This window comes from Rousettus aegyptiacus, unplaced genomic scaffold, assembly GCF_014176215.1.
Source record: "Rousettus aegyptiacus isolate mRouAeg1 unplaced genomic scaffold, mRouAeg1.p scaffold_m13_p_19, whole genome shotgun sequence".
NCBI classification, from domain to species: domain Eukaryota; kingdom Metazoa; phylum Chordata; class Mammalia; order Chiroptera; family Pteropodidae; genus Rousettus; species Rousettus aegyptiacus.
The window spans coordinates 1,884,580-1,911,220 of record NW_023416294.1 but is presented as its reverse complement, the minus strand read 5'-3'; the positions used below and the strand labels follow the sequence as shown (position 1 = coordinate 1,911,220).

At 31.2% G+C, this 26,641-nt stretch overlaps 1 protein-coding gene across 4 annotated transcripts in view; it reads right to left on the bottom strand.

Annotated features, from left to right (window-relative positions):
• The window catches only part of LOC107502038 (probable ubiquitin carboxyl-terminal hydrolase FAF-X), a 144,316-nt gene that overhangs the window by 75,258 nt on the left and 42,417 nt on the right, over positions 1–26,641 (bottom strand). For 2 of the 4 annotated variants that reach the window (XM_036235673.1, XM_036235675.1), the window contains exons 12-20: positions 15,735–15,941; positions 12,488–12,624; positions 10,784–10,932; positions 5,440–5,527; positions 3,780–4,122; positions 2,749–2,844; positions 2,065–2,276; positions 775–1,015; positions 303–452 (exon numbers count right to left, since the gene is read on the bottom strand). In XM_036235673.1, the coding sequence (XP_036091566.1) occupies positions 303–452; positions 775–1,015; positions 2,065–2,276; positions 2,749–2,844; positions 3,780–4,122; positions 5,440–5,527; positions 10,784–10,932; positions 12,488–12,624; positions 15,735–15,941 (1,623 nt within the window). The remainder of the gene's footprint in view (positions 1–302; positions 453–774; positions 1,016–2,064; positions 2,277–2,748; positions 2,845–3,779; positions 4,123–5,439; positions 5,528–10,783; positions 10,933–12,487; positions 12,625–15,734; positions 15,942–26,641) is intronic. The other 2 variants (XM_036235674.1, XM_036235676.1) reach the window with 1 other exon arrangement.

Sequence of the window (26,641 nt, the reverse complement as noted above, 5' to 3'; positions counted from 1 at the left end):
TCTAGAGGTGTATATTTAATAATACTATAATTTGTTAATAGATTAATTCTATGCAAACACAATATTAAACCTACGGAAATTTTTATTTTAAATCCCAACAAATGTGAATACATCCAAAAATTAATAGTTAACTATATATTTATTTGACATTTTCCCCAGTCATGAAATGAGTAAATTCCTCAAAAAAACAAAAACAAAACAAACAAACAAAAAAAAAGCAACAACAACAACAAAAAACACTTTACACATTTTTTGGTATTCCCAAAGAAGAGTGTAATGTCTTCTGTGTAGCAGCTACTTACCACTCCAGGCAAACAACATTCCACTTCTGGATTGGGACCATGACTATAGTGATTACAATGGTTTCCAGGAGACCCAGCTGAGGAATCAGAAGAACTATCAGGGCTTGAAGGCATATTGGAACTTACTTGTGTAAGTTTGGCCGTAATTACCTGCAGGTGAAAGTATTTATTAGTAGCAAAGACAAGGGAAAATATTTCCAACTAGAACAGCAACCAGACATAGCAAAAGGCTAAAAAATGTTTTGTGTTTTAACTTTAGAAATAATCTTTAAAAGTACAATTTAATATAACCACTGGGTAGTTTATTTCCTACACTGTACTAGTGTCACGGTATCTGTCTTATTCAGGGCTATAACCCAAACATCTAACACAGAAGACTGAACAAAATAGATGCTCAATAAGCACTGAATAAATAAAAAATAACCTCCATCTTTAATATTTGGGGGGCTATTTGAAAATTACATGTACTTACTGATTTATCTTTTAAGTTTAATTGTCCAATTAGCTTTCTATCATCTTCAGAGTCTATAAGCTCACCACCCACAAACAGTTCAATTTTTGTGTGGGCCACATTTGCTTTTATACGACTGATAATACATCGTCGTACGGAGCCAACTGTATCATTTGTATGAGACCATATGTCCAAGTCATCAACCTGTCTACCATGGTTTGGAAATCGAACTATAAGAGAGAGGTGTTTACCACGAAATGCTCTGAAAAAAAATTAAAAACAAGAAAAAAATACACAATGAAATTTAGCAATTATCAAGAACATATAGCAGAGAATTTAATTTTTTTTTTTTAATTAAGAATTCAACTTATTTTGATTTTAGGCTATTGCAAATTATTTTCTAAACTATAAACACCATAATTAATCTTGGAAACACACATAATTAAATTCCGTAGCTGTTCATCTTTGTCTCCAAGACTGTAGAACAAAAGACTTGCATTTATGATAATTTATAAGAGATGAGTAATATGTGTTAATTTTAAGCTACAAAAATCTCAATTCACTAAAGTTGTTTTTAAATGTGGAAGAAATGAGCTCTAGCTTGAAAGTAAAAATTTGTAAAAATTCTTAAAAACAAAATTCAAAAATATTTCTCTTGGTATATTCTCCTCTCACATGTAAGATGTAAAAATAAAAATCATTTTAACGTGCAATTTATTTTATATACCTGTGGTATTCTATAAACATTCCCCAAACTAGAAATGTCATTTAACAATTACAAAATAATTATTTACTTAATTTATGATTATGATTTATACCACACAATACAGAATCACATAATTATGATTATTCTAAAGTACAATTTAGCAAATTATTTACCTTATAATACTTTCTGAATTTAAAGGAATTTTAAGCAAGGACTATTTAAAAATATTCTTCCATGTCTGCTGCCTAAGCAGCTTTTAAGAATTTTATTTTTAACAATGTGAAAGAATAATATCAAAATAAAAACATGTCAACTACAGAATACCAGTGCTATACTTAATGGGTGATAACTGCTTGTAACAATAAAAGAAAAAAGAGAAACTTAGTGAGAATGCCTCTCCAAAATACATTTCAAAACTTTCTGTTAAAACAATCATTTGTAATAAGTATTTTTTTAAAAGACAGTATGCTGAATGCAGAAGTAAAGATTTCTTTACTGTCCTTTTAACTTTTACCTTAGGAAAGTAATATTATTACTTTCCTAATTAACAGGCTAAAAAAATTAAAAATTGCAATTGGATACTTTTAAGGCAATTTCTTACCAACCTTGACATAGGTAGAATCGTTCTTTCTTCATGGTAATCACTGTCACATTCATTTATGTACTCCCTTAAAACAGTTAATACTCGAACCATTCGAATGGCTTCCTGTCTTGCACAATTAACACTGTCATTGTCACCATCCAAAACATATAATGTATCATATGAGACTTTTAAACGATCAAAGCAAGACTGAATGAAGTCTTCATGAATAACCGCCTATAACAAGCCAAATAAATATAGCTCAATTTGTTTTGAAATCTAAAAATTAACTATGATATTAATCCAATTACAGACAGTAAAACTACAACTTAAAGGTAACTCTTAATCATATTATATTTAACCAGTAATAAAACATAAGACCTGATATTAAGAAAATAAGCAAGCGTAAATAATTTATTTTTAAAAACAACCTTCTGGACTGAGTGTCATAGTAAGTCAAATTCTTGGTTTTCCCAACATAAAAAAAGTAATCATATTCAAAGTAATCCTAACCTTCTAAGGGTAACTATTAAGGCAATATTCACTGAGTTATCATTTTGTAAGGAACAAATGTGGATTAAATACTTAAATATTATCTGACAAGAGTTAAATTTCTAGTTCTTCAATTAATCATAAGTTTTAAAAGATTCTCCTGAAGATTACTTTCAATGTAATTATTATAGAAGTTTTCATGTAGTTTGATCCTTACCTGATTAACCTGCAACCTGGGGCCCAGGTTTGTGTATATCTCTTTAAGGAGATCTATAGCTCTGTTGGCAATGTCATCATTACTTTGAATCACCACCTAGACCCCAAAATCATAATGTAAGTAATATTCAAGATATATTTTAATTTGGCACAATTTCTGCACATCTCTATCAAATTACCTAAGTAAATCAGTGATTTTCAAAATATGTTTAGAATCCTAGAGCTTTAAAGGTCTTTCAGGGCTGACACTGGAAGAGGTTTGGGGAGGGAAAATAAAAGGATTAAGGAGAGATTGAGCAGAGAAAAGGAGACTTTCATTTCTTACATGAACTAGCATTGTACACTTTTTTACTTAAAGGAGTTACTGCTGTTTAAAAATGCTTGAAAACACTAGTTTTAATAAAAGACCATGTCAAACATTTTAGTCTACCTAAAATGTGGCATGCAAAACAAACAAACAAAAAAACAAAAAACAACGTCCACATCTAAAATACAACATAAGCTGAAACAATATATAATAGATTCGATTTCTAAAAATAAGAATTTACTTTATCAAAATAGAAACATTAGCCCTGAAAAGAATATAGCATTTTACTCTCCAAGTACTTAAATATATCAGAAACTAAAGTGTCAATAAAGATATAAAATTCACTCCTCTTCTATTACTCATTTTGGCTTTAAATTTACAATAAACCGCTAGATCTAACGTAAGCACGGAAGACAATAACGTACAGGCAGACAATGGTTAGTGCACTTAGAATTTTTAAAGTACAACTGGAACACTGGTGGCAGAAGGTGAAAAAAGCAAACAAACAAAAAACCAGAGCTACTGGCAAATAGCAGTTATATAACAAGAAGCTAGAGATGAGCAATCATTCCCCCTAGTTTCCCAGGATAAGCATCAGGGCAGGATCAACACATACAGGCAAATTTATGACTCCTTAATGGTTTTTGGATTTGTTTTGTTTTGTTTTGTTTTTAACCCACCCCACATACAATGTTTGTAAACAAGAGTTTCTACTTCTCACTCACCTTCCAAAGGTAGTCTAATCCTATCAGTTCCAAATCGTCCATCATATAGGATCTTCTTTTTGCTACTAGTTTCCCTTCTCGGCAATTAACAGCTTTGAAGAATCGTTCAAAACATTTCATTCCATTTTCAGTTAACAGGGAAGGATCAAGTTGAAGCACATTACTTTCAAAGAAGTCCTTATTAATGTCAGGATCTAAGTCTGGTTCATCCCCCATTAACTTGGAATACCATTTAAAACAGGCTTCACGATCACAGAGGTAAACTGCATTCTCTGCTAAGCATTTCCATATTTGTTTTGCTTGAGGAGCACAGAGCCACAACTGGCCATCCTTCAGTAAAAATCTTGGAAAATTTTAAGAAATAAGTAATTAGATATTTATAATTTTATCCTCACACAATTTACTTTGATATGCCTGAAATAATACATCTATTACAGTTACATTTTAATTATAGGTGAAAAGGTATTCCTTCAAAAGCTGGTAGTAAATAAATACCATGTATTAACTAATTTAACAAGCATATATTCACTGGGCAACTATAAAATTTCGAGAAATTCTGTTAGACGACTCCACTTATATATTAAAGTTTTTTCCTTTCTCTCAAGAAGTTCAACCTCTGAAACCAGAATGTGATTGAGCTCCCTGCTTATACATGATTTCACTAGAAAATGAGGTGTAAAATTTAGTGACTTCAGGTAACTGAATGTTGTTATAAAATAAGGGCTTCTTCAAATTAAAAACATCGAGGCAGTTAAAAAATTAAAGAACACTACATCATTTCAACTTGAGAAAAATTCTAGTCATCAAATTTTATGATGTTTATTTGAAGTTGATCTAATATAATCAGATCAATAGAGATTATAAAATTCTTAAACGTAGCTATGTAATGAATTAGAAAATAAACTATATGTCAATGTAAATGTTTCTCCATAAATCATTACAGAAATAGTATCCAACATAAACTAAAAAGAAAATCTCCAAGAATATATATGAAAATAATAAATGCAATAGATTTTACGAAAAGCTGACAGTCTTGGCATTTATCTTAGCATATGATTCATATGTGCTTTGTTCCCTTTGATTCGATATCAACATTTCTAAGAAATACCTCATAATTTAAGCTATTATATATCCATAGAAACACACATGTCATTAAAAGCTAAAATTCAGCTTAAGACTATTTTTATCTTTTTCTTAGAAGACAGGCAATTTTTCCTTTTACCCATGTGAACTAATGTTACTCACTACACTACCTTAGGTTGCCTTTATCAGGCATTGTTAGACTAAACAAAAAACCAAAACACACAACCACCTGTTCCATTCTCCCCATGATAGCATTTAATGAAAACTGTTCCCTAGCTGATTGATTGTTTTTATTCTTTATACATTTTGTTTGAAAACGTATAAAGAATAAAATTTTATTTCTAACATAAACTCCATTCGAAGATGTATTTTCTTAAATAAATAAGTTAGCCAGTAATTAAAAAGCATTTAAATCAAGACAGAGAAAACATGACATTAACTTTTGAAAATGGTTCCTATGTGGGAAAGTATTCAGCTGCTGAGTGGAATGGCCAACTGTAAGACAGTGATGAAGAATATTAACACTGCATTCCCATGAGTACCTTAAAAAGATTAGCACCAATTGTTTAAAACCAACCTAAGGAAGTTAAGCCGTTCTTGGACTTCTTGAACATGACTATACCTACTTCCAAGCCTCACAGTTTGTGGGTCATAGTCCTCATGGTCTGCAAATCAACAAAAATGATGCATTATGTATATGTATATCTAATCACTTATCATTAATATACAACCTGTATAAATGCTATTGACATATATCCAATTCACAAAAATGTACTTTTTACACTAAGGAAAATATAATCTGCTGAATGTGCTAACAAAAATAGTTTTCAGCATAACCTGTCCCTTTCATTCTTCACATATACTGAATTAATTTCTGAGTCCATAATTGCCCCTTTATTTTTCCTTATGTTATACTAAAACTTGTCATTTCATCAAAAAATATTTTAGCATACAAAAATCCAGAGAGCATTCATAGAATTAGGGTGACAGAAGCTATTACATTTGATAAAATAGTCACACGTTACCAGACTATAAATGTGTCAGATATTTAAAAAAACCTACCCTCCTATTATGATTACTAGGATTAGCCTAGGCTGGAAATCCTTTATTAAATTACAAAATTAGTAAGTACTTTGGACTTACTTTATTAGCTTTATATGCTGGTGGAAAAGTTCTGTTTGTCAATTTAAAAGCAAAGAAAAAAATTAAAAATATTTACTGTCCTAAAAATACCATGTATAGTGTTTTGTATATAACGATTTGTATGTGATGATTCATTCAAAAAGGTAAAACTCAACTAAAATATGGGTTCACAATGTAAAAAACTTGTCTTAAAAAAGGCTGTTCATTCAGTATCAAGCAAAATAAGTCACAAAAATGTTTTTAAATGAGATACAGCCCTCTGCCTGGAAATGGCTGAATTGACTGGTAGGTGGAACAGAATACAGTGAAAATAAATACCTTCAACATAAGCTGTCAATCACTCAAAAATCAAACACTTTTATTTCAAAATTTTGATGTTTTAATTTGGAAATTATATAATGCTCTTTAATAATAAGCAGTAATATTTCTCAACTATAGATCTCTGAGAACTTGTATAAATGATGCCAAAGAATTCTAATTGTAAGACCCTCTTTTGATATTGGTAAAGGCAACCCAAGTCGTTAAAATGGCAAGATTTTTTAATACAAGAAAAACTTCAAAAAATTAAAAGTAAAATCTTGGCTTGCTATTTAAATGGAACATGCATCTAGGTGTGGATTTGGTTAAAAAAATAAAAGGGAGCCTACATATTATTGACTGTTCTGTACTTCCACATGCTGAGCATTTGCCAGCAGTTTTAAATCTTATTGCTTATATCCTTGAAAGTCATCAATTACACCAAACGTCAAGCCTTTAAAATTGTAGAAATTATTTGCCACTACATACAAGTTTTCTGGTTTTCCAGAGCACTTATCTTAAAGCATCTGACTAAACTTTAGACTGCCACTTTAACTATTTCTTATCTATTAAATATTAAAGCCTTTTACCTAAAACCTTCTGTGTGTATGCTTACTTGGCAAAAAAATTTTCCCCCTGCAGGTGTGGGGAGGAGCACAGTGCAACTTTGACTTTTGATAAGATTTCAAACTTATAAACAAAATGCAATAATAATACAAGGAACTATTCTTTATCCAAATAAACCAACTGATTACATTTTGCTCATCTGTTTTTATCAGTATCTCTTCATACGTATTACTTTTGTGAACCATCTGAAGCTAAAATATATGCCACTTTACTCCTTAAAACCAAGTTTATTTCCTAGTAAGAACATATCCACAGCACACTTATCTGAGTTTAAGATTAATAAAAGACTATTGTGATCCATCATAGTTTACATTCAAATCTCATTAACTGTCCCATTAATATCATTTATGCTTTCTTTTTTCCTAGTCAAGAATCAAATGTAGGCTCACACATTGCATGTAGCTGTTTTCTTTAACCTGGAATGTCCTTATTTCTCTGTTATTTATCTTAACCAGTTTAATGAGTAAAGTTTCTTATCTAATGTAATTCAATTCAAGTTTGCTTCATGTTTCCTCTAGTTAAACCCAGGTTATGATTTTTTTTTTGCAAAAAATACCACAAATCTAATGCGATATATTTCTCACATTGATATCAGAAGTGATGATGTCAGCTTGTCTCAATATTAATAATGTTAACTTAGATCACTTAGTTAAGGTGTTTCCACCAACTTTTTCCACTGAAAAGTTATTCTGACACCAAGTCAGGATTCTGGTGCTCCTAATTTCTCTCTCACGCTAATTTAATAATCTAGTATTTTTCCTCCTACATTTTCAGTTAACATTCTTCCCCATCTATTCTTCTCCAAGTGCTTATATGTTGAAAAGATTATGATCCATGGTCTAATAGTTTTGATGCTCAAACTCACAGACTTAGCAAGTGAGAGCCGACTCCTATGCATTTGCTACATGCCAATATGATTCTCCGAAAACTCTTTCTGACATAAAAATGTTCAAGTTTCACTTTGTACTTCCCTGCTGTAGGTCAATCATTTCTCCAAAGAGCCACCTGCTTAGCAAAATTAGTAATACGAGTCAAAAATATTTTTTAAAGTACAAGAACTCACAAATATTTAGCAGTACTTCACGGCTGCCATGTGGAAATTAGGTAAAGCTAGTAAATGAACCAAACACAGGATGTGCATTCTCTTAAAACTGCACAATTATTGAATGACACTTGTAAAAGAGACCTGTGATTTTTTAGCAAGTGGTTCTGAAAATAGTCAGACAGATGCCATAACAACAGCAGTCCTTAAAAACACACACACACACAGGTTTAAATGAATTGCAATGTGCACAATAAATAGTGTAAGTCCTACAAACTTTGTCCGGATACCAAAGAAAAGAACACATAAAAACGCAAGTATAAATCAGTGTAAAGGGTCTCTACCTAAGTGTTTTACACTTTGTTGATGCACACTAGAAAGTTTTAAAAATATATGATTCAGAAGTACTGGTCCATAAATTCACTAAGGAGCAGTCAGTAAAACTTTAACATGCATAAAAGTTGGAAAAAATTTTAATAAGTTACTTTGTTATCTAAGATACTGGGAAAGCAGAGGTATATGTAATCAGGCGACCATGCCACTGGGGAAATAATTTTTTCAACACCAAAGATTATAATATAGTCATGGCAAATGCATAATACTAATAAAATAAAACTGAGGAAACATCTGTGAACTGCAACAACCTCACATTATCTTGTCACACAGTTAAGGTGTTTCCACCAACTTTCTGTCATATGACTCAGGTGATCGATGCAATATGCTTCTTATAGAATGTTTATGTTGGTAATAGTTTTATATCACATTAGTAATTTAATGTTAAAAGGTTCAGCAGGAAACTTCATTTTGTTCCTCTATTTAAAAATGAATTGACATATCAGCTTTAGTCTGAAATAAAAAATACTGAAGAGGAAAGTTACTTAGGTAAACAAATATGAAATCTATAAATTCAGAGGAACTTAATAATACAAGTGCTTGCTATGTGCAGATATCATTCTAGCAACTATTAACTCCATTCTGGCAAATATTAACTTATTTATAGAGCCGAGACATACTATTATCCTCATTTTCCAGATATAAATCAACGATACACAGTGTAAGTAACCTCCAAATACGCAGCTATCAAGTGTTAGAGCCAAGCTTTAAATCTAGGCAGTTTACCTATAAAGCCTGTGTTTGTATTTCTAAACTCTTACAAACACTATAAAGAGATTGACATTCTTGTGATCATGAAGATAAGCAAGGAACATACAAATACATTTTGATTAAAAGGAAGAGAGAACCCTAGCAAGGTGAAATGCACATGTGTCTCACATCGTTGCCTTGGTAATTTGGTTTCCAATTACTGACAATGACATTAAAAACACAGAAGAAATCACATAAAAATGGAGTAAACAAAAGTTTTCACTGGCGTTAAGTTATCTAGCTGACTCCACTTTTGGGAAATGTGGCATGTAGCAGTGGTCTATGTTACCAAGAAAGTTTGAGGTAATACAATACTCATGAGAACTACAGAGAAACTTTTAGCCATCTCACTGATTTTAGCTGCTCCTGCTAGAAAAAATAAACCACCAAATTTCATGAGTATAGTGCCCTCCCTGTCCTAACACTTTGCTATGAAGAAACCGTGGATCTTAACCGGCAAAACTGAAACGGGACCAACTACAGCAGCTGATGCTTAGATTGTGTTTCAGAACAATGAAGCAGAATGAATGGGTAAAATGTGACATGAGTAAGAAGTCTTTATAATCTTTACAAGTACTAAATAGTTGTTTAATTTTCCATTACATTAATGTAACTTTTACATGGGTACTATTTGTCAGCAAACTCTCAGGAATTTTTAAGATCACTTTATTATTCATCACATCACAACCATTAAAGCATAATAAGCACATGCAGATTCTACTGTTCTAGCCAACACATCTTAAACATATCACCGAATTCTACATATCCTAATGTAGCCTGTTACTAAATACTATTTTCAGTTCATCATTATGCTCAATCTTGACTTCAACATTAGACAACAGAAAGTTTTTTTTTTTTTTTTTCCTTTTTCCAATACACAAAATTGGGCCTACGGGTGCCTGGGATTTTATTTTGTCCAACAAATCTAGTGTAATATAAAGGAGGTATAGATGCACAGATACATCCTGGTAAAATTGTCAAAGGAGAAATAATCTCGGAATTGATCTTTAAAGCACCAAGAAAAGAGCTCTTCATAGAGCAAATGGTAAAAAGATTTATGTTAAAACTACATGAAACATTATCCCCAATATGTTTAAACAATTTCATATTCTGAGAACCAGAAGACAAATGGTAATCACTATCTACTAAATTTTTAACAAATTATTTGAACAATAGAAACTATTATTTCAGGGTTACTTAAAACAACTGTAATATACTAAAAAATAGACTTGGGCAAAATTAACAAAGGAATTATAATCAAGTTTTCCTGAAAAGCTGCTAAAAGTAACAACAAAAAGGTTTAAAATGAATCAACTAACACACCCAGAAAGTAGCAACTGCAGGTACAAAGTAGATATATGATATGAGTTCCCAGATAGAGTTGGGAAAAAAACAATTCAACAAGGATAAGTAGGCACATGAGCACTTAGTAAAGAACACTTAGTAAAAAAGCTCTTTACTAAGGCCTAGAGTTTTGCTTTACAAGATTTGGGAGGCTAAGTGGATCCATAAGTGAATACAATTTACAAATTAATTCACATCCATTTTTCAGTCTTTTAAAAGTAAACATTGTCATATCTGAGGCAATTAACCTAAGGACAAAAAGAAAAAACCAGGAAAGGAAAGCCCAAGTGATTCCCAATAGTTAATGTTAGTTTATAATACATACCTCTAGCATATGGTCGCATGCTATTCATGTAAACTGCCAGGTTTTCTGCTACCAAAGTAACTAAGGCATGATTATGCTGAAGTTGATTGATTAAATCATGACGATAGAATGCATGGGGACTTCGCTGAGTTTGACTAAAACGAGAAGAACTTAACAGTATAATTAGGCAAATGAACACTGCTGTTAAATTACTGCTGTAAATGCTGTAACTAAGAGACTGTTTAGAGACTGAAATTCTAGCCACTGCTTTAAAGATTTAACATATCTTACATTCATAATAAAATCTGATCAATATCTTCCTTTTTAATAACAAAATCAGCAATTTGAAGAGACTAAACAAAACCTCAAAAAATACTGATTCCAAAATTCTTATACAGTATTCTCCAATTTCAACCATTTAATTTATAGAACTATAGTATCAAAGCACATGTACAAGTTTAAATGATCAAGAATATTAATCATTACAGAGAGGTTCATTCTGGAACACAGTTTGCAGACAGTTATGCCCACAGATACTAGCAGAAACATACTCTGTTTCCTTCCTTTTTATCCTTTTTAGAGAAACAATCAACTCTCACATCGTATTAAAACTTGTGATCAAATTTTTAGCCTTGGAACAGTACATAATACTGTGTGTACAACCAACCAAAAAATAAATTAGACAAAAGGCATGTATAGTTAACTCAAACACAATCAAAATATGTTCTTCACAAGCAAACAATATTAACAGATTATTTTAGGAGTCTTTTCCATATTTATTTTGATGAGACTCCTTAATTTGATATAATTTTTCTAGCTCTAGAAAAAAGGTATCAAAAGTCAACTTGGCAAATATAAATATAGAATTGGTATTATATAAGAACTCTTTTTAAAGAGGAATTCTGTTAACATACTACAAAGGATCTTTTGATTGTTTTACACACAAGAAAAATGTTTCTTAAAGGTCAGTGAATCTTTCTAAGACCAAAGTTAATTAGACAAAACTAGGATTCACTGTAGAGATCCTAGCAGTGGAAATAGATAGTTGTTACCTCTATACCTTGCTTCCTCTCTCTATTTTACTTTTCCCTTAATGTCATTACTTCCTAATGTATCACAGAAATAAAGCATATTATCCCAATAAGATCAATTTAACATCAAGGCCTGAAATTAGCTATTTAAGAAAAATATAGTAAAATAAAGAATAAAAAAATCTTTAAACAAGTCTTGTCATCTTTAGTAATTTAAATCATCTGTAGCCTTATGTTTAAAAAGGAACTTCTAAATTCAAAAGATAACTATCCCTCTCATTATTATTACCTATTATAAAATTTAAAGTCAATAAAAATTATTGAGAAATATGTAAAGAGTAGAACTAAGGAACAAGTAAGGGGAGTTATGAAATAACATCATGTGGGATTAAGAATGATTATCAGACCAAGGAAACCAGTAGAAAGGGTGGAAGAAAGGGGGTAGGGGTGATGGATAACATAAATATAACTCGTGTCATAATGTCTGTATATCTTCTGAAAATTCAAGACAATTCTGACCAAATGCCCAAGCATCTTGACTCTGATATTTAATGGCTATGTAACATTGATAAATAACTTAGCCTCTGTGTCATACAATATGAAAGTAGAATAAAATCTACTTTTTTACTGATATGCTGTTTCCAACATAATATATAAATAAAAACTGGAAAAATTTCTCTATTAAAAGACTTACCTCAAATTTTGAGGCGCTTCACCAAACAAACTACAAATTTCTCTTATTTGTTTCAGTGCAGGAATTACCCACTTATCATTTGTGCGAAGTTCTTCTATGAAGCGATCTATCCATTGAATCTTTTGTGCATCTCGATCCTTGTATATAAATACAAACAATTTACGGTTATGTGGACAAGTATTCAATATAATTGTTACCTTTAAATTATTTAAGAATTACAGAGTAAAAATGTTTTTAAAGTGACGTCACAATTATGATGTATAATGATATAATGAAACAAAATGCTTTAAGTATAGTCTTATTTTTAAATCATCATCAATATTCCAAAATGTAAATTAATTCTATAAATATTCAGTGTCCCATGGATTGAGAAATATCTGCGACAAAATATAAATACTAATTTTAGGCACACTGACAGGAGATTTGATTTTTAGAACACATGCCTGAATGCTAGTATTGCATTTTACTCAGTGTTTTATGAGGCTCTCGCAGCAAAAATAGAGAATCTCAAGAATTCCCACCTATTGGTGTGATGTTAGCAAATATTTCTCCAAAAATCAGGAACACTGAAAATTTATATTTCATCAAGAAAATAATAATTAAGTTAAAAAAATAACCAAATTAGCCAGTATAGATAAGTTCATTCTGGAACACTGAGTTTGCAGCCAGTTATGTCAATAGATATTAAGAGAAAGATACTCAGTTCCCTTCCTTTTTTATCCTTTTTAGTGAAATCAACTTTTACATCATATTAAAACTTGTAAAACGAGGTACATGTCATTCACCTAAAGAAAAATTAAGAATGTTATAAGAATAAGTTTGTTTCTAATATTCTGCCATGGTTAATTTGCTTGTCTTTTTATCTGGTTACTAGTTATCAGAAGTACAGGTTTGAGTACCTAACAAATTTTTAATTGTAATGAAATTATTTCTGTAATGAAATTACATGAAGAAAAGGCAAATCTGTACATTTGTTTATGTTTAATGTCTCATTTGAGGTTTTTTTTTTTTTTTTTAAAACACATGCACATCTCTTTATAGAAACAAAAAACATACTTTAACTGTTTTCATTAAATACTATGGACATTTATCCACAACAGGAGCCATTTTAATGCTTGCAGAGTATACTATAGTGTATTCTTGAATGTGAGTGGTTATCATTTCACTGTATAAACAACAATAAATGTCCTAGTCTAAATACTACGCTGTTTTCATATTATTTCCCAGAAAAGTTTCTAGATGTTAAATTACTGGTCTGAATTCTGTGAGCATCTTTAAAAATTTAAAATTTAAGATATTTATATATGAATATTTCTCTTAAAAGCACTTTGGGTTAAAAAGAGCAAATAGAGTAATATATTTATTAGTTTTCCATAATTACAACAAATGAAGGCTGAAGTTGAAAAAGGAAAACTCTCTTATAAGATATAATATTTCAAATATTTTGAAATTCAATAACTGTTTATGTGGCACTGTTTAAGATTACACTGTGCCATGCAAAGATATAAATAACTAATTAAAGGAGGAAGTTGAAGCTGCGGTATCTATATATACAATGGAATATTTACTCAGCCCTAAGAGATGAAATACTGCCACTTGTGAAAATATGGATGGACCTCATGATAATCATGCTACGTGAAATAAGCCAGATAGAAAAATTTGAAAACTATATGATATCACTTACACGGGATATATACCTAAAGCAATAGATGAACAGGGCAAATGAACAGAGACTCATGGACATGGACAATAGACTAGTGGTTACCAGAGGGGTTGGGGGTGAAAAAGGAGAGAGGGAGATGGAGTAAAAGGGGTCAAATATGTGGTGACACAAAGAAACCTAACTATGGGAAGTGAACTCACAGTGTAAATATATATATGCCTTACTGTTCAAGGGTAGAGCTGCAACTTACTACATTTTATTAACCAGTGTCACCATAAAAAAAATAATAAGAAAGAAAAAAGATAAAAAAAGCAAGGAAGCAAAAAATTACCAAATAATTTCAATTAAGTTAATGCCATTGCAGACTGTCACTTGGTCACAGTAAATACTATAAAAATGTATAAATAAAACATAATGTAGAGATAGAAGGAAAAAATGAAGAATATAAGAATAAAGGAGATTTCATAGTACTTAAATAAAGGAGGAAGTTGAGCATTTATAGCATGTATTTGCTTTCATTCTCTATAACACTTCTCTATTTAACAAAACAGTTTAAACTTGAGGACTTTATAACCATTTGAGATGCTGAATAAATAGTTAATGAACACATAGAATCAAGTACAGTGTAATACTGGTATATGATCAAATAAATGAACTATTTACTTCTTTTGATAAATCTTCAGCTCTTACTAATCACTGAGATTTTTTAAAGTTCCCTGTTTTTAATCTGCTCATTAAGGAGAGTAGTTGGGTTAAATTTTAATTCATACCTTCTTCCAAATTGGAAAAAAAATTAGTTTTAGATGAACAGGTGGGATTATCTAGTCCACAGACTATGAAGAATGACACCTTCATTTTTTAAGTATCCCAGGTAAAGAGTGCTACCCCTCTGAATTTATTCACCTAGTTATATATACATATGTGCACATATGATCATTTTTCTTTGATTACGGATATATTCAGCAAATACTTCTGAATCTTTTAAATTATATGGGTTTCAAAAACTGAGAATATCATTTGACCCTGCTTAGCCAGATTATATTCATGTAGAATGTCTGCCTTCAAGTAACTAAGAATACCCTGCCTAGCATTCTTTTGCATTTTTTAAAGAAAATACATCATCTTTATTAAATGACAAAAAAAAGCAGCAGAAAAACAGGTCCCAGAACTTAGTATAAAAAATTCATATTAAAAGTTAGTAAACATAAATGACTTAAATTAAATGCAGAGAAGCTATAATTTGCTCATAAGGACACAACTATTTAGGAAATTTTGTTAAGTTTGTTAATTCTTACTTCTTGAGTAAGGATCTAATTACCTCCAAAGTCACTACTGGTTTTAATACTTTATGATTCTATTTTACCATCCTATATTGTTTACTCTCTGTAACCCTTCTTGCAAGAAGGTAAAAATCCTAAATGATATAAAAATTTGTTGAAAAAACACACAAAAAAGGAAGCTAGGCTTAAATAACTAAGCTAATTCCTCAAAATTACTTTAAAAACCAAAAATAATGAAATTATCCTATAAATAAGCCATCCTAATTGGGGAGAGTAGCAGGGGGAAGAAAAGAAACTCCCATACCTGGGAACAACTATAATCTAGTATTTTTATGTGGGCACTGAGAGCCAGGTCCATGATGTCTACAGGTACATCATCACTATGGGCGAGATTCCATAGAAGGTTCAACACTTTGTGTGCCATCACACCATCTTTATCATCCTCTGCAAGACGACGTATCAGCTCAAGTAGCTTTTCACGTTGTTTCTTACTTGCATTTGTCCAACTTGCCTAGAAAAAATATTTAAATATTACATAGATATATAAATGTTTTATAGTAGGTCATTAATGTTTAATTACGTGGTTTTAATCAACTACATTGATCACACCCAGACATAAACATAACTGAGCAGGTAATTATCCAACTGTTATTTGAGGAAACATAGTGTTCATGGGACATACTAATCTAAATTCCAGGAAAAATTAAATCTCTAGGTAAAACTTAAACTCTTATCACTATCGACTTAGAAATTGTATAATAAAAACATGATAAAGAAAACTTGATACAAAATGTTAAGAAGTCCTAAAACTCAACAAAAACACAAAAAGCTCAATTCATAAATGGGCAAAGGACTTGAATAAATATTTATCTTTATGTTCCAGCTATCTGAAGGTTTTTGTACATTTTTCACATTTTTCTACAATGTATCAAAGATATATAAATGGCCCATAAGCACAGGAAAAGATGTTCAACATCACTAATCTTTATTGAAAAGCAAATCAAACTATTACGTCATATCCATCAGCATGATTACTAGTAAAAAACATGACAGAAAATAACAAGTGTTGGTGAGATGTGGAAAAACTGAAACACTTGGGCTGTGTTGGTAGACATGTGATGGTACAGCTGCTACAAAAACAGTATAAGTCGTTTCTCAAAAATTAAAAAAAAATTATGTGATTCAGCAATTTCACTTCTGGAACTGAAAGCAAGGTCTCAAAAAAAAAAAAAAAAAAAAAAAAGGTAGCTATAATATGGAAGCAATCCAAATGACTGTTATCAGTGGAGGAATGGATAAGCAAAATGTGGCACACCCATTCAAAGGAACATTCACTTAAAAAGGAAAGAAACTGACATGCACTACAACATGTGAACCTTGAGGATATTATGTTAAGTGAAATAAGCAATTCACTAAAAGAGCAATATTATATAATACCACCTACATGAGGTACTTAGAACAATCAAAATAATATAGCAAAAAGCAGAAAGGTGGTTCCTGGGATCTGGGCAGGTGGAAATGAGGTGTTATTATATAATGTATAGAGTATCGGTTTTACAGAATGAAAAGTTACAGAGATGGATGGTGTGATGGGTATACAACACTATGAATGTATTTAATACTACTGAACAATACACTTAAAAATAGTTAAAATGGTAAATTTTGTCATATGTATTTACTGCAATAAAAAAATTGAGAGTAGACCAAAAAGGAATGTGCTTTACACAATTTTTGAAACAAAAAACAAATACAGGCATAGAAAAAAAGTATGACAAAGTCTGTCTGTATTACTGACCAAGAAGAAAAAAATTTTAATCTCCAATTACAAATTTAGGAGCAGGTAAAATGCTCAAAAATATTTACATAGTTATGTATTTAAGAAGTGGGAATAAATATATTTATCTCTATTTCTTCTATCAAATACAACAAAAATCCTTGGGCAGATAAGTAAATTGCTCCTATAAGCCCTCTCTACAGCCAAAGGACCAGGAAAAGGACCACCTAGTATGACAAAAAGTTACAGAAAATAATTGCCCTATTCCAAATAAATAATTCAGAAAAAGTTTTGCCTATGTCACCTACACCACACAAGTTGCGTGAGAAGTCTAGATTTCAAAAGGTTGTAATAAAACTTCCTAACACCTTTTGGGGTGATATAAGAGCCAAGAACTTTTTCATATGAATAGACCAGATTACACTAAAATTTGTATGCAAAGACAAAGGAACAAAAACAATTTTGAAAAATAAAAATGACTCTGTCTACTTGATCTCAAGACATATCATCAAACAAATCAAGACTGTTGGTATTGGCAGAGAAAACAGATAAATGGAACAAAACAAGGAACCTAGAAACAGATCGATAAAAATATGCCCAACTGATGATACCTGACAAAAGGCAAAAGCATTTTAATGTAAACAAGATGAAAGAGAGTCTTTCACCAACTGGTGCTGGAACAATGATCATACACAGGCGTTCCTATCCATAAGAATTTCAATCTAAGCCTTACATCTAAACAAAACTTAGCTCAAAACAGATCAAACTGCAAAACTATACTTTCAAAAGATGAACATACACAAAAAAAATTTTTTGATTTATGACCAGGCAATAAATTCTTAGTCTTGACACTGAAATTGTAATCTACATGAGGAAATAGTCAGATTTTATCGAAAATAAGAACTCTATTAGCAAACGATGTTAATAGGATGAAAAAATCAATAGACTTGGAAAATATATTTGCATATCACATATCTAACAAATACTTAATTCTGTAAACACAATAAGACAACAACCCAATTAGAAAATAAATAAAAGGCATAAAAAGAAATTTTGCCAGAGACACAGATGGCAAGTAAGTGTACCATTTTCACTACTTTTTTCACCATTGTGCTATATGTTCCTCTAGTTGGGGCCATTAGGCAATTTTTTAAAAAAGGTAACTAGACTGGAAAAGAGGAAGACAAACTATCTCTATCTGTAAATGATATGATCTTGTACACAGAAAATCTAAAGACTCCATTAAAAATTACAAATAAATTCAACATAACTGCATGATGCAAACTGAATTTCTAAAAATCGATTCTATTTCTGTAATTAGATATGTTTTTTCTATGAATCTGATGAGAACAAACCCAAAATAATGGAAACACTTCCATATGCAATAACATCAAAAACAATAAATTACTTTGAGCTCTTCCTACAAGCAGCTTGAGGTGGCCACAGAAAATGGTTCGCTATTTACTTGACCCAGAAGAAACTGCATGAAATCATGCAAATCAAGAGGTTGAAATCTTTATGTTCACTTTAAGACCACTCATGAAACTGCTCAGGCCATCCAGGGTATGCATATCCAAAAAGCCACCGAATAGCTGAAGGATGTCACAATAGCTCTGCATGCCATTTAGTTACAATGGTGGAGTATGGTAGGACAAATGATGGGGGTGGACATAGAGCCAATGGCCCAAAAAGAGTGCTGAATCTGTGCTCCACATGATTAAAAATTGGAGAGAGGAATGCTGAACTTAAGAATTTAGATGTAGATTCTCTGGTCACTGAGCACATCCAGGTGAATCAAGCTCCCAAGATGTGGCACAGAATTTACACAGTTCATGGGTAGACTAATCCTATATGAGCTCTCCCTGCCACATTGAAACGATCCTTACTGAAAAAGAGCATACTGTTCCTAAACCAGAAGAGGAGGTTACACAGAAAAAAAAGATATCCCAGAAGAAACTGAAACAAAAACTTATGGCCTGGGAGTACGTTTAGCATCGAATAAATGCTAATTAAAAACAAACAAACAAACAAACATTAAATTGCTATAAATTTAACAAAAATGTAATAAACACTAAAAAAAAGTTGCTGAAAGAAATTAAAAACCTAAAAACAGGGGAAAAAAATCTCTAAATAAATGGAAAGATATTCCACACTCACAGATTGGATGGCAATCCAAGGCAAACTAATCTATAACTGCCTCACAATCTCTATCAGAATCCTAGCTAAATTCTTTATAAAAACCAACAAACTAATTGTAAAAGTCATATGGAAACAGGAGACCTAACAATGGCCAGACAATATTAAAAGACCAAAGTCTAAGGACTCAATCTTTCTAATTTGGAAACCTACAAAGCTACAGTAATCAATTCAATGTAATATTGGCATAACAAAAGGTATGTAATAGAATAGAATGAAAAGACCAGAATTAAACTCTCACATCTATGATTAACTGATTTTAAACAAGAATGCCAGGACAGTTCCACAAGAAAGAACAATCTTTTAAACAAATATTCTGAGACAACTGAATAATTTCCACTTAAAGGAGAAATGAATTTGGAACTCTGGTCACACCACATGCAAAATAACTAACCCAAAATGGAACACAGACAAAAAAATAACAGCTAAAAAAACTAAGTTATCTTTGAGACTAGAGATTAAGCCATTATTTCTTAAATATAAAATAAAAAACATGTGACCCCCCCCCCCCAAAAAAAAAAGATAAACAGGAGTTCATCAAAATTAGGTGAATCTTTTGAGACAGAAAGCAGACTGCATGGTTTTCAGGGGTAAGAGAGAAGGGTAGAAAGAGAAATGACTGTGGTGATAAAAAATGTTTTGAATGTGATAAAGGTAGTGATTGCACAATATTGTGCATGTACTAAGTTACACTAAATTCTACACTTAAAAATGATTAACTTTATGCAATGTAAAATTCACCTGAATAAAAATTTTAACTTGTGTTAAAAAAATAAAGGATACCTTCAAGAAAGTGAGTTGCACCTATCAAAAAAGAAGAGAATATCTGCAGATCTTAATCTGATAAAGGAATTGTACAGAGAATATATAAAGAACTGAGTAAACATTTTGAAAAGCAACTTCTTCAAAAGTGTTAAACAAATGGTCAATAAACACACAAGATGCTTAACAGCATTATCCTTTAAAAAATGCAAATTAAAACCAGCATTAAAATAACACTTCAACTCCACTAGGATGGCTAAAATAAAAACGACAGACATTAACAAGTGCTGATAAGAATGAGAAGAAACTGGAAATCTATGACACTGCTGGGAATGTAAAACAGAGTAGCCATTTTACATTAAGGAACATGTCAAAAAACACCTGGGCAGTTCCTCAAAATATATTCAAATGTTACCATATAATCTAGCACTTCTATTCACAGTATATACCCCAGAGAAATGACACATATTCTGACAAAAATCTGTACACTAATACTCACAGCAGCATTATTCATAACAGCTAGATAAGAGGAAAATACTCAATGTTCATCTTTTGAAGAATGGATAACATGTGTATACCCACACAACAGAACATTATTTGATTATACAAAGGAATACATATCCAAACAAAAACTGGTACATGAATTTCATAGATGCAGCATTCATAATAGGCAAGCGCACCAAACCCCAAATATCTATTAACTGATCTGTGCATAAGTAAAATTGACATATCCACACTAATGAATATAATTCAGCAAGAAGAAGAAAAACGTTTGGAATATGATATAGCAAAGATAAACTCTGATACTATTAGGCTAAGTGAAAGAAACCAGTCAAAACAGGCCACATATTTACATTAAACGTTCAGAACAAGAAAATCTAGACAGAAAAACTAGTGGAGTCAGGGGCTAGAAGAGAGACAAAAGTTTTAATCTGGGATACTAAAAATACTCTGAAATTAGATAGTGTTGATGGTTAGCATAATTATGTAAATATACTAAAACACTTTAAAAGTGTGAATCTTTTCTTTTGTGAATTATATTTTTATAAAACTGCTTTTAATTAAACTAAACTAAAACCAAATATGCAACTCTCATTCAACTCCAGATGCAATCTTAGAGAACAAAGACTATATTCACCAAAAAATCTGCACATCCATGTTCATAAAGTATTTGTAACAGGCCCAAAACAGAAATAAACCTCATATATCCATTTATGAGTGAGTGGTTAAATTGAAGTTTATACTTACCTTACTACTCAGAAACAAAGGAAACAAACTATAGACACATACTACATAAATAAACCTGCAGAGAATTATATTGAGTGGATAAAAAAATGAACCGCAAAGGCTACATAATACATGATTCCTTCCCCCCCTCCCTCCTTCCTTCCTTCCTCATCCATCCATCCATCCATCCATCCATCCATCCATTTTTGCGAGACAACCCTTGGTTGACCTCACAGATTGCAAGGAGCTTGTCAGTTAACAATCTCTTATTTTTTTATTTTATTATGCCTACAGCACCTGATCTTCCTAGGTGGTCTCCCATCCAAGTACTAACCAGCCCCGACCCTGCTTAGCTTTAAAGATCAGACGTGTTCAGGGTGGTGTGGCTGTTGACTGTTTAATAATCTTAAAATGACAAAATTATATAAATGAAGTACAGACTGGTAGTTGCCACAGTTTAAGGAGAAGGAAGGGCAAGGGAAATCTGATTGTGGCTACAAAAGGGCACAGGAGGGGTCTTTTGTTGACGAAAATGTATCTCATATTATGAATATGTAAATAGTACATTTTAGTTATAATACTGCACTACACTTTTGCGAGATGTTAAAATAGGAAGAAACTATGTAAAGCATACATGAGATTGTCAGTCATTTCTTAACATGGCATTTGGACCTCTAATTACCTCAAAGTAAAGAGACTTTATAAAATAAAAATGAAAGTATTTTATAAGTCCTATTAATACAACATGAAAAGCAATATATATTCTCTCGATTACTGGTTAGTAGACCATAAAGACTGGATATCCACCTAAATACCCAATAACTGAGACAAGAATAAACTTTAATAGGGTTATTAAAGCAATTTAAAATGATAAACATGGGAAGAAAACTTGAGCACTTTTAAATAATTCTAGCATTCACAAAATTCCCTTTGAAATGATGAAAGAAATATAAAAACTACTAAGAATTCTGGAAATAATTAATCAATTAAATAATGAACAAAAAAGGATAAAGAGAACAACTGTAGAATTAAAGAGGACTAAAAGATTTATAAGCCAACCACACAGAAGCAATTTGGATCCTCGAACTGCTAATAAAACTATAAAAAATATTTTTACACTATGAACAAAAACTGAATATTGAAATATATGAAACTTTTAGGAATAAACCACTATTACAATAACCAAATAGGGAAAATAAACAAGAAAAAATATTAAGTGAAAGGGGGATAAGAACAGTTTTAAAACATGTAAAAAATTTTAAATCTTGTCAGTGACTGAGAATATTAACACCAATAACACAATGAATTTCAAATATGTGACAGTGAAAAATTAACTGAAGAAAGCAAACACTGGTTAAAAATCTGCACATCAATATGCAGACATAAATTAATATACACTGAAAGACTTACTAAGAAGACTTACTAAGAACTCAAATACTGGTAGACTTGTGTTTAAGCAATAACATAAGCAATTATAACTGAAAACCAGTATTTGGAGAATCATTTACTTACTATGTACAAAGAACTGTTAAGTAACATGTACTTCATGAGTTCTTTGAAGCACATCCCAAATGGAAAAACAAAGCTCCAAATAAATAGAACTAAATACAATGGAGACAAAGAGTCTACCAGATAAAGAATTCAAAACACTAGTTATAAGGATACTCAATGAACTTAGAAGATGAGTAAATGATCTCAGTGAGAACTTTAACAGAGACAGAAAACATAAACATGGAGACAGAAAACATAAAAAAAAATCAATCAGAATGAAGAATATAATAACTAAAATAAAGACTACATTTGAGGTAATCAATAGTAGATTAGACGAGCCAGATGACCAAATTAGCAATTTGGAAGACAAATTAGCAGAAAACCTCAATGAAACAACAAGGAAAAAGAATTATAAAAAAGTGAGGATATTAAAGGGACAACATCAAGTGTAACAATATTCACTATATACAGGTAACAGGAGAAAAGAAAAAGCAAGGAATTGAAAACCAATTTGAAGAAATAATGACTAAAAAGTTCCTCAACCTGGTGAAGGAAAAAAATGTTTAAGTCCAGGAAGTACAAAGCATCCCAAACAAGATGAGCCCAAACAGGTCCATATCAAGATATATCATATTTAAAACATCAAAAGTAAAAAACAAAGAAAGTCTTAAAAGCAGAAAGACAAAGTTTGTTACCTGCAAGGGTGCTCCCATAAGATTTGTCAACAGAATCTCTGGAGGCCTGAATGAACTAGCAGGAAGCATCCAACATGTTAAAAAGAAAGGACCTACAACCAAGATTATTCTAACTCATCTAGGCTAATGATTAAAATCAAATGACAGATAAAAAGCTTCCCCACCAAGAAAAAGGTAAGGAGTGTATCACCACAAACCAGTATTACAGAAAATGTTGCAGGGACTTCTTGAAAAAGAAGAAAAATCAGAACTATAAATAATAATAACTTCAGATCTATCAATAAATGTAAACGAATTAACTGCACCAATGAAAAGATTATGGAGTGGCTGAATGAATAAGAAAACAAGACCCTTACATATGCTGACTGCAAGAAACAAACTTTAGATCAAAAAAAACACAGAGACAAAGTAAAAGACATACAAATACAAATGAAAAAAAAGTTGAGTAGCAATACTTACACCAGACAAAATGGACTCTAAACAAAGGCTATATAAATAACTAAGAACATTAGAAAATGACAACGGATGAATCCAACAAGAGGATATAAACCTTGTAAACATTTGTGCACTCAACATGGGAGCACCTAAGTACATAAAAGAAATAGTGACCAACAAAAACAGAGAGATGGACAGTAATAGTCATAGTAAAGTACTTCTATACTTCATTGATATCAGCAGCTATATCACCCAGAAATAAAAATAACAAGGAAACAGGGGCCTTAAATGACACAATAGACCAGACAGACTTATTTGATATTTTTAGAACATTTTACCCCAAAGTCAAATATATATTCTTATTAAGTGCATAAGAAACCTTTTCTAAGATAGACCACATGTTAGGCCACAAAACAGGTCTCAACATACTTTAAGCTGACTAAAATCATATCAAGCTTCTTCTAATCAAAATGAGGCTAGAAATCAATTATAAGAAAACTGAAAAACTCATGGAGGCTAAATAAAATGCTACTCAACAATGAATGGAATTATAATGAGATTGAGGAAGAAATCAAAAATACACTGAGAAATAATGAAAAGGAAAACACAACAACAAAATTTGTGGGACACAGCCAATAGTTCTAAGAGGAAAATTAATAGCGCTAGAGGCCTAAACAAAAAAAATCTCTAACAATCTAACCTGATACTTAAAGAAAAAAGATAAAAAACAAAAACAAAAAAACAAAGCCCAAATTTGTAGAAGAAAATAAAAACAGAGCAGCAATAAAAAATACAGCCTAAAAACCAATACAAAAGATCAATGAAATAAATACATGGTTCTCTGTAAAAGATAAAGAAAAATTGATAAACCTTTAATTGGACTGATCAAGAAAAAGAGAGAGGACCCCAATAAATAAACTCAGAAATGAAAGAGAAGTGACAACTGACTTCAAAGAAATTATTCAAAATACAAAGATTTACAAAAAAATACAATTATATACCAACAAACTGGATAATCTGAAATTGATATAGTCCTAGAAACAATCTCCCAAGACTGAATCAAGAGGAAACAGAAAATCTGAACTGATCGATTACTACTAATGATCAAATAACCACACAAACAAAATCCCTTGATCAGATGGCTTCACAGGTGAATTGTACTAAGCAGTCAAAGACAAGTTAACATCTTCTCAAGCTACTCCATAAATTTAAAGTATGGAAGACTCCCAAGGTGACCATTATCCTAAATTTCAAGACCAGACAAATATATTTAAAAAAAAACCCAAACCAAAACAAAACAAAAAATCACACAGGCCAATATCTCTAATGAACAGAGATGCAAAAATTCTCAACAAAATATTAGGAAACTGAATTGAGCAACAGATTAAAAAAGATCATATACCATGATTAGGTTAGATTTATTCTTGGGCTGCAAGGTTGGGTCAGTATCTGCAAATCAATAAATGTGACAGACCAAAATTGAAGGAAAAAAAATCATACGGTCATATTGATAGTTGCAGAAAAAGCATGTGACAAAATCCAGCATCCATTTATGATCAAAACTCAAAATGGAAATAGATGGAACATATCTCAACATAACAAAGTCCACATATGACAAACACATAGCTAACATCACACTCAACAAAGAAGAGTTAAACATAAAGATATCCTTAAGATCAGGAATAAGACAAGGATATTCACTTTCACCACTGTTATTCGACATAGTATTTAAAGTACAGCAATCAGACAAGAAAAAAAAAGAGAAAAGGCATCTAAATTGAAAAGGAGCAAAACTGTCATTATTTGCAGATGACATGATACTACAGAGTTACCCTAAAGAGTCCAACATGAAACTATCAGAACTGATAAATTCAGAAAAACAGAATATAAAATTAATATTCAAAAATTGATTATATATGTATGTACCAACAAACTATCCAAAAGAGAAATTAGGAAAACATCCCATTTACAATTGCATCAAAAAAACACCAGGCAATAAATTTAACAAATGAGGTTAAAAGACATGTAGTTGGAAAACTGACACTGAAGAAAGAAACTGAAGATACAAATGGATGGAAAGAATTAACACTGTAAAATGTTCATACTACCAAAGCAATTTATAGATTCATGTAGCCCTATCAAAATACCAATGGCATTTATCACAGAACTAGAACAAATAATCCTAAAATTTATATGGAACCATAATAGACTTGACAAAAAACTAAGTTGTATGTATCATGCTATCTGATATCAAACTACACACTATAAGGCCATAGTTATAAAAACAGCATAGTACTGAGATAAAAGAAGAGAGAGCCCAAATACAAATCCCCACTTACATGGTCACCTAATCTATGAAAAAGGAGCGAAGAACAATGGGGTAAAGACAGTCTTTTTAAAAGATGGTGCTAGGAAAACTGGACAGATGCATGCAAAAAATTAAACAGGACCACCTTCTAACTCCGTAAGATTAAACTCAAAATGGATTAAAGACTTAAAAGTAAGACCAAAAACCACAAAAACTAGAAGAAAACAGGCAGTGAACTCTCTCCTCTTATTAGTACTTTTTTCTGGTGTATCTCCTTAAGGAAAGGGTAACAAAAGAAAAAATAAACAAATGGGACTGTATCA